This window comes from Quercus suber, unplaced genomic scaffold (genome assembly GCF_002906115.3).
Source record: "Quercus suber isolate HL8 unplaced genomic scaffold, Cork oak 2.0 scaffold_924, whole genome shotgun sequence".
Lineage (NCBI taxonomy): Eukaryota > Viridiplantae > Streptophyta > Magnoliopsida > Fagales > Fagaceae > Quercus > Quercus suber.
In genome coordinates, this window is record NW_027070347.1 from 197,174 (window position 1) to 206,446 (window position 9,273).

The window sequence follows — 9,273 nt, forward strand, 5'->3', positions numbered from 1 at the left end:
TTTAAAAAAAGGTAAAGAAAAAAGAAAAAGAAAAAGAAAAAAAGAGTTGGATGAGAATTAGATAGGTTACATTATGACAATATATCACGCCTGTGTAAGTTGTACCTTTTGAGAATAATAAAGTTATTTCCAAATTGGCATTCCAAGGTACAATACCTTAAAGCGCGCCCTCTCTCATTGTTTTGGTCCTTCAAAACTTAAACCCCTCTATTATAGCCATATTGTCTCGGTCAGGTTCTGAGCAATTGTCATCACCGTCCCTCAGATCCTTCACATCAAAACCAAAGTCCAAATGATATAAACCTGGTATGTCCATTACATATAGAAAAAAAAAAAAAAAAATACACAGTAAAAACTATGTCTTTGTTATTTATTTAAGTTTGTTAGTCTGAATTTCCAGATGGGAATGGCATTTTTTTTTCAACAAATTGTTCATTTTGGTTTAAATGTTTAATGGGTATTTTTAAAAATGAATAAAGATATGATTTTGGTGGCTCATATGGCTTGGTTTGGTGCCTTGTGATATAGATAATTGGAGATCTTGATTCAGATGGGGAATGCTTATCATTTTGTATTATCACAATTGAATTCATAGCATGTGATGATTTAGTGAATATAAAAAATGGGTTTTTTTTTTTTTGTTCTTTGTGGTTTTTAACAAATGCCTTTCTAATGCCCATCACAGTGAAATATGTCAATATTGTAAGAACCAAATCATGGGTCTTTTTTTTTTATAATGGGAGTTTGGTCATTTGGATTCTGAGAGTAACATTTGAAGAGGTGAGTTGTCAAGATGTGACCTTGCTTAATAAGTCATTGTGATCCATTAGAGTTAAGAGGAACTATAGATGGTGTTACCATGACAGATATGATTATGGACTCTGCATTTTAAGCTTAAATGGCAGTAGTTGTTCATGGATGACTGAGAGAGATAAATTAGCTGTTAGATTATGTGAATTTAGTGGTTTGTTATGGTACTAAGCTGAGTCATTTGTTAATTTGTATATCAGTTTCTTATTTGTGTAGGATTGTTGTCTTCATAATCTCCTGGTTTTGGGATAATGGCTAACATATTTGAGTCATTTTTGTATAGCTGAAGACGGTGAAGCTAACTTTGACTGCCCGTGTAACTGATGGTCCTCCACTAGCAGAGGGTCCAGATGATGGCCGTGATTTAAAAGATGCTGAATTCTACAAACAGCAAGTCAAGGCTTTGTTTAGAAACCTATCAAGAGGTCAGAATGAGGCTTCAAGGATGTCAATTGAAACTGGCCCTTACATTTTCCAGTATCTTTGTGAGATTTTTCATGTGTGTGTGTGTGTGTATTTTCCCAATATAACTTATGAGCGATAGAAACTACGTTATTATTTCTGGTACAATCTAGAGTATGCAATCTCTTTATAGTTTAGAGAGTATTCAAACACAATGTGAAACCCAACTTGATTCAATCTAGCCAAAAATTTAATGCAATTAAATTCGGGGTTGGCTTCAAGCACAATGTGAAATTATGGAGATTTTATGAGACTTTTAGATAATTGTGAGATATTGAGTTCCTTGTAGGCATTGCCGTCTAGTTAAAATTGTTCTATTATATTTAACGGATGCAAGATTTGATGGGGATAGCAGCTTCAGTTTAGAAAATATGCTGTCTTTTTCAACATGTCTTTATGCTGAAGTACCCTACTTTGCATAAAAGAGACTCAGTTAGAATTTGTTTCTTTTTACATAAGTTGGACATCTGATCTTCTTTTCTATATGCTCTGTTAAAATAATAATTGTGTCTGAATGTGGAAGAATCTTAATGTTACCTTGACGTAAGTTCTTAGTTATATTATCGAAGGATGCGTTTGTTAGTTGACAATGAGTGACTGTGCTTATCCTAAGAAACTTGCCTTTCAATACCTTGAAAACCTCAAGAACGAATTTGAGCGTGTTAATGGGGCTCAAATTGAAACTGCTACCAGACCTTATACCTTCATCAAATTTGGTATGTCTAGTTTTTTCTTCATGATTTTTTTTTGTACTTCCTATTCTTACAGCATTCTTGTTGGTGTTTCTTTTGATGAGTTCAATTTTCCTACTTCTTTTTATGTTTAAAAGACACATTCATACAGAAAACCAAGAAACTGTATCAGGACACCTGTACCCAGCGGAATATTGCAAAGTTGAATGATGAACTCTATGAAGTCCACCAAATAATGACTTGCAATGTTCAGGAAGTTCTTGGTGTTGGTGAAAAGTTGGACCGTAAGATATTCCTTTTTATTTTCAGAAATACTTAAATTTAATTATGTTATTTTGTTCTGATGTTTATTTGAAGCTATGCAACATAATCTATTCGCAAATTTTAAATAATGTATGAAATGCTTAGGATCTTGCATTGTTGCATTCAATAAGAAATTTCTCTTTGGTCACCCTGGTGGGTTTATTTCATAGGTCTGCACAGCTTTGTGTGCGCACACACACACATAGGGCACCCCAAAAAGAACATTCAATGTCTCAGGATACTTGTAGTTGTATGTGTGTGCTTGGAAATGCATGTATGTTGCTTTGTTGGTATGTGGTTGTGTTTAGTCTTGAAAGAAGAAGCTATTATAGATACATTCACCATTGTCGAAATAATGCTAGAGTGCAATCGGTACCTATCCACTTGTAAAGGTACCTCCACTTTGCTGTACCAGAATCTGCACGTTGGCATGAGGAGTGTCAAGAACAAACCCAGGCTTGCTTTAAAGTTCTGGCAAGATGGATTTTGTGGGTTTGCTAGCTATTATTAAAATTGTGTGTCTACTATTGTCTCTAAAGAAACAGTTATTGGCATATTTGCGCTTGGTTGAAACACTTGTTGAATTTGAAGTTATGTTTGTGACATCAAGCTGTATGTTGTTAACACAAAATTATAGTTGCATAACTCTCTTGTAGGTCACAGCTCTGTGTGTGGAGGTCACATATTTGCGCTTGATTGACACACTTGTCGAATGTGAAGTTATGTTTGTGGCATCAAATTATATGGTGTTAACACAAAATTATAGTTTCATAACTCTCTTGTAGGTCACATTCTCCACCCCCCCCCCCCCCCCCCCACCCCCCCCCCCCCCCCCCCCCNTTACTTTGTAACTTTATTTCTTAGACTAGTAATAAATCCAAAGCCTCCCCCCTTCCCCTTCTCTCTCTCTATCTGTCACGCTAATGAGTGCCTTTATTTTTTTTCCTTATTAAAATATTTGTCTTGAATATTACAAGTAATATAATCTCTTTCATATTTCAATTTTGCAGAGGTCAGTGAAATGTCAAGTCGGTTAACATCAGAACCTTGTATATATGCTGATAATGCAAGAGACTTAAATCGACAGGTTAGTTTGATTATTCAGAATCTTGTATATCCACATAGACGGTTATTACATCAACAAAACTATCATGTACCTCTCTGCTTCAAGAAACTTTCTTAATCACTTTGAGTTTGTTCCAAATATATACCAATGTTTTCAATACTGTCTGAAGGAAAGATTCAACCGGCCAGGCCGGAGTTTTGTTTCTTCAAGCAAGGACTTTGGTGCACTGTTTGGGTGAATGGCTGTAACACCATGAAAAATATGCCTAGATTTTCCACCAAATATAAGAACATCTCCGGATTCCAACACAACCCTGTCTGCCTTGTCAACATCCCTCTGATCACCGTATAAGAAGTCTGCCTTGTCACCAATTGAAAAAGAGACCACAGGTAAACCTTTAGCAAGACTTTCTTGGCTTTCACGACGATCCTGCATGGAATTGAAGTCATTAGCTGTCATAGAAACTTCACAAAGCCATAGTTAACGAGGAATCTAGAGAAACAAGTGAGGTGCAAGTTAACTTCACAAGTTTTGGATGAATAATTCATGAAAAATAAAACATAATCAAGGAAGGAAGAATTTCCAAGAATAGAAATTGCAAAGAAATTGATAAGTCAGATTATATGGGTAAGGCACACCTGATGGAGACCAAGTCGACCATTTTCAGAGTAATAATTTACAAGACAAATGTTTGGTGACATCCAGGGAAGTATGCTTTCTACATTGCTTGATTTGGAATTTTTCTGAATAAGGGAATGGGAATCTTCAATTGATTTTTTGACCAACCGATAGAATTCAGCAGGTATAGTGGGTGGTTTAGGTTTAGCCTCATCAACTGGAGGGTAATCTCCATAGTTACCTGTCTCAGGGTCCCAATTTTTACCGAGGTACATCTTCCATCGCAGTTTTGAGCCACGGTAACCTCGTTGGTAGAAACCTCCAGGACCCAGACCAAGATCTCGGCATTTTTTTACTATTTTGACCTGATCACTGAATGATAAGTAACTCTTTAGAAGGACCATCCCAGCCCTCAACACAACTCCATTTTGACCCTCCAAGGAGGACTTGATTTCATTCCGCCTTTCTCTATTCTGTACAAGTAAAGGAGGATTGAGCATTACAGTTTTCTCAGATTTGGTTGGGCAGAGATCAAAAGAGTCAAGCACTGCAGAGTGCTCAGAATGCTCTAAATTTTTATGGCCTGCAGAACTTTTTGGATCCTTGCTTGAAGAAGGCTCATATTTTTTAGCAGATACAGAGAGGACCCGAGTCTCAACTTGATGGACAGAAATTTTCAACTTGAATTCCATGTTCACCTCCAAACTGGCTCCTTTGTTGGAAGGACCTGCTTGGTTCGGGAGATCATCCTGTAATGTTATGCTATCAGCAGTCCCCACACATAAGATTTTCCCACTCTGAATTCTCCCAGTATCCAAGTCCTCAGAATCAGACCACCCAGACAATTGAGGAAAATCCTGTTTCTGGGCTGAATCTGGAGTACCCATGCATTTGAATTGTTTTGATCTACTGCCTACACTCACTGGTGAATTTATTCCTTGTTGAGACCTCACTATATTAGCAAAACCATCTTTGCCACCACGTGAATGCCACTTCTGCCAGTTTTTGCTACCTAATTTGGGTTTATACTCGGAGTTCTTTGGAACACTACCCAGTGACCTTTGCTGTGAATTATTCCTTTTGCCTATGGAGGATCCATCCTCACCACCAACAGTCTCCTCAGCAAGCCTAACTGCTCCAACCTGTAGTTCGTATAATACAAAAAATAAAACAAACCCAAGGTTAATCAAAACCAGTTACTCAAACTCAAATCCCATAAACACTCATAAAATCAAGGGAAAAATAATGAAAAGAGAATGCAACCTGTAGTTCGTAAAATACAGTAAATAAAACAAACCCCAAGTTTAATCAAAACCAATTACTCAAACTCAAATCCCATAAACACTCGTAAAATCAATTGGTGAATAATGGAAAGAGAATACAAACAGGACAATGAATTTGCTTCAAGCATATATTCTCAGTACTTAATTTCAAGCAACTTCAAACAATGACCAGCACCCAAAACCCCGCCCCCCAAAATGACAACAATACCAGACAGCTGAGAAATTGAGGTGTTATCCAAGATGGAAACAAAACTATCAAATTCACCATAAGTAAATAAAATGAGTGTAACATTTCTCAATCTTCCTTAATACCAAATTCCCGTGTGTGTGTATATAGAAATTGGATAACACAACCTGGAATTTCTGTTGTATTTATCTTATATAAACATTAAAAACTTAGCAGTCACGCAAAAGCTGTAACACATAACATATATCATATCACATTTGTAATGAAATTATCCCCATCATGCCATGTAAATACTGTATAATCCAATCATTACACAATCATAATTACATAAATTCCAAAATTTTGACACATTACACAATAATTAGACAATCATAACCAACTTTTCTTACATATTCAACTTGGGTCTATTTCAAATCTTTCACAATATTCCTTAAACTAATCCAACAATGACAAAAACCCATATCTCAAATTTGCAACTTTTTACATAAACGTGTCACATTTCAAATCATAATAATAAATAATAAAATTAACCAATAACCGTACATTTCCCATGTATCATAACACCTTCAACAAAAAGAGAAATCACAGCTTCTACAAAGACTCTATCTTTTCCATAAAATAAAAAATAATGGGAAAAAGGGTGTGGCACAATTACAGGGCTGTGACAATGCACTGAACCACCAGTCTCTTTTTTAACCCAATTGGCTCCGGTGCTCTTAGCTCTGCCATGGCCAGTTCCACGATGCATGTTTGTTTTGGTGGTTGTGATTATTTGCTTTTATTGAAAGGGAAAGTTTGAGACTTTTTGAGTGTCTGATGATCTTTGATGATGATGATGATGATTAACACAAACTCTGCTCTGGGTTGGCTAAGTTTGTGTGTGTGTGAGAGAGATAGAGTCAGTCACAGAGAGTAAAGTTTTGCTTTTGAAAATTCAGAGAGTAAAGTAGAGGATGGTGTTATATAACTTGAAGCAGAAGGAAAGGGAAAGGAAGAAGGTGAAGGGTTTTAAACCCTTTTCTCTTCTCCAGATCGAGGGGCTAAGAAACTAATAAATAAGTGATTTTTTTAGAAAAAATTTAATGTGAAAATAAGGGATGTTTTGAACAAGTTAATCCTTTCTGTCCAGCTTAAATTCTAAAATTTTAAGGGAATATTGTTTATATGTATTTTTATAAATAAAAAAAATACTTCAAAAAAAATATTAAAATTTGATTTTTCAAATAAACCAAATCAAATAATGGAGCATTCTACAGTAGAAACTGTAGAATGACCCATAAAATTATAAGGTGTTATTAAGAAAGTTATGAAAATGTATTCATTAATTTTTAAAATTGGAAAAATATTTAAGGATAATTTAAAAATAAAAGTAGTAATGTATTCTTTTTTTTTTTTTTTTTTTTTTTTTTTTTCAACTTTTCTTCCTTATTTTTTCTTTACTCAAATGTAAGGGTCAAGCATCTTTATAAAAAAATTAAAAATTAAAAATGTAGGGTTAAAGCTTTTTCAATATAGTGTCAAAAGTATTTTTTGTTAAAAGCAAAGTGTAGTTCTTTACAAAACTCTCTGTGAAAAGTGATAGTAAGGATTCTCTAAAAGTTTATGCTACCATATGCTTAGACACAATTAATGATGATATAATACATCATGACTAAACAAAATTTACTCAATGCTTCTACCCAAAAATAAAATAAAAAATTTACTCAATACAACGCAATCGAAAAAACTACATAAGTGAATACATACATATATATATAAGGGATCAAAACCCTCTTGTAACTTAATTGGAACCTCTTGAATGCCACCATGTGAATGCCACTCCTGCCTGTTTTTGGGTTTATACTCAGAGTGCTTTGGAACACTAACATGTGACATTTGCTGCGAATTATTCCAATTGCCTATGAAGGATCCATTCTTACCACCAACAGTCTCCTCAGCGAGTCTATCTGCTCCAATCTGTAGTTTGTATAATACAATAAATAAAACAAGCCCAAGGTTAATTAAAACCAATTTCTCAAAATCAAATCCCATAAACACTCATAAAATCAAGTGATAAATAATGGAAAGAGAATACGACCTGTAGTTCGTACAATAAATAAGTTTACCCCAAGTTTAATCAAAACCAATTACTCAAGCTCAACTCCCATAAACACTCATAAAATCAATTGATAAATAATGGAAATAGAATACAAAGAGGATAATCAATTTGCTTCAAGCATATATTCTCAGTACAGCAACTTCAAAAAATGACCAGCACCCAAAACCCTGCCCCCCAAAATAACAACAATACCAGGCAGCTTAGGAATTGAGTTTTTGTCCAAGATGGAAACAGAACTATCAAATTCACCATAAGTAAATAAAATGAGTGTAATATTTCTTAATAACAAATTTCTGTGTGCATATCTTTAAACTGGATAACACACAACCTGGAATATCTGTAGGATTTATCACATATAGACATTAAAAACTTATGCAGTAATGCGAAAGCTGTAACACATAAGATATATCATATATGGCATTTGTAATGAAATTCTCATATTATGCCAGATAAATATTGTGTAATCCAATCAGTACACAATCATAATTACATAAATTCCAGAATTTTCACACATTACACAATCATGGCCAAATTTTCTTACTTACTAAACACACACCATCCTTTTCTATTCAAATATTCAACTTGGGTCTTTTGCAAATCTTTCACAATATTCCTTAAACTAATTCAACAATGACAAAAAACCCATATCTCAAATTTGCAACTATTTACATAAACATGTAACATTTTCACATCATAATCAAAATATTAACCACTAACTGTACATTTCCCATATATCAAAACACCTTCAACAAAATGAGAGATCACAAATTCTACAAAGACTGCATTTTTTTCCATGCCAAAATTCTACAATAAGAAAAAAAAAATGGGAAAAGGGGTGTGGTAAAATTACAGGGCTGTGACGATGCACTGAATCACCAGTCTCCTTTTGAACCCATTTGGGCACTGAATCACCGTTCTCCTTATGAACCCATTTGGCTCCAGTGCTCCTAGGTCTGCCACGGCCAGTTCCACGACGCATGTTTGTTTTGGTGGGGTTGCTTTTATTAGGCGCAGAATGAAGGTGGATGAATCAGTGAAAGGGAAAGCTTGAGACTTTTTCAGTGTTTGATGATCTTTGATGATGATGATGAAGAACCCAAACTCTACTCTGGGTTGGCTGAGATTTTGTGTTTGTGAGAGAGAGAGAGAGAGAGTCAGTCACAGATAGTAAAGTTTAAAGTCTTGTTTTTGAAAATTCAGAGAGAGTAAAGTGGAGGATGGTATAATATAACTTGGAGGAGAAGGAAAGGAAAGGAAAAAGCTGAAGAGTTTCAAAACTTTTTGAGCTGTTTGGTAGATTAATTTGAGTAATGTTATTTATATTTTTTTAAAATATGTATAAGTAAAAAAGTGTGTAAAGATATGTATAATCTATATAATAACTAATAGCCGGAACATTTGACTTTTTGTTGACTACTCCTCATTACGCCGCGAGGCTGTATAAATTACCAACACGTTTACATTTTTAAAAACTCGAAACATTGTGCCTTTTTGTTTGGTGGTTTTTGTGAAACATTTAAATTTTCTTAGATAAGATACATCTTTTGGTAAAGAGATATATTTCTTCCCAAAAGACATGAAGAAGTTTATAAATATTGATACTCCGCATTCATTTGTTACACAATTTACATTATCTCTCTATCAGTTTTGGTGATCCCCACCTAACGGAATTACCATTCATATTGTAGGATCCAATAATGGTATCCGAGCGGGTTCTTGATGCAATTTTTTAATAAGATTGTATCAATCATGGT

The 9,273-nt window shown here is 34.5% G+C and overlaps 2 protein-coding genes across 4 annotated transcripts; one reads left to right on the plus strand and one right to left on the minus strand.

Moving 5' to 3' along the window:
- The first annotated feature begins 100 nt into the window (after positions 1–100).
- LOC112037127 (25.3 kDa vesicle transport protein SEC22-1-like) lies at positions 101–9,273 on the plus strand. 3 transcript variants are annotated; one of them, XM_065768355.1, is made up of 6 exons: positions 101–306; positions 1,094–1,287; positions 1,828–1,988; positions 2,102–2,248; positions 3,278–3,354; positions 9,208–9,273. In XM_065768355.1, the coding sequence occupies exons 3-6, from the start codon at positions 1,862–1,864 to the stop codon at positions 9,250–9,252; spliced, it is 396 nt and encodes a 131-aa protein (XP_065624427.1). In that variant the 5' UTR covers positions 101–306; positions 1,094–1,287; positions 1,828–1,861; the 3' UTR covers positions 9,253–9,273. The 3 variants fall into 3 exon arrangements, with proteins under 3 accessions (XP_065624427.1, XP_065624426.1, XP_065624428.1); XM_065768354.1 differs by lacking the exon at positions 9,208–9,273 and having other exon boundaries at positions 3,278–4,932; XM_065768356.1 differs by lacking the exon at positions 9,208–9,273 and having other exon boundaries at positions 2,116–2,248; positions 3,278–4,932.
- Positions 3,297–4,838, minus strand: LOC112037136 (alpha-ketoglutarate-dependent dioxygenase abh1). The gene is made up of 2 exons (XM_024069946.2): positions 3,972–4,838; positions 3,297–3,762 (listed from the first exon to the last, which is right to left on the minus strand). Exons 1-2 carry the CDS (start codon positions 4,836–4,838, stop codon positions 3,487–3,489), a joined length of 1,143 nt encoding a protein of 380 aa, XP_023925714.1. The 3' UTR covers positions 3,297–3,486.

Coding starts and splice junctions, on each gene's coding strand:
- LOC112037127 (XM_065768354.1), top strand. CDS start 1,862: ATGAGTGACTGTGCTTATCCTAAGAAACTTGCCTTTCAATACCTTGAA. Junction 1,989..2,101: donor TTATACCTTCATCAAATTTG/GTATGTCTAGTT, acceptor TATGTTTAAAAG/ACACATTCATACAGAAAACC. Junction 2,249..3,277: donor TGTTGGTGAAAAGTTGGACC/GTAAGATATTCC, acceptor TCAATTTTGCAG/AGGTCAGTGAAATGTCAAGT.
- LOC112037136 (XM_024069946.2), bottom strand. CDS start 4,838: ATGGGTACTCCAGATTCAGCCCAGAAACAGGATTTTCCTCAATTGTCT. Junction 3,763..3,971: donor GTCGACTTGGTCTCCATCAG/GTGTGCCTTACC, acceptor AATTCCATGCAG/GATCGTCGTGAAAGCCAAGA.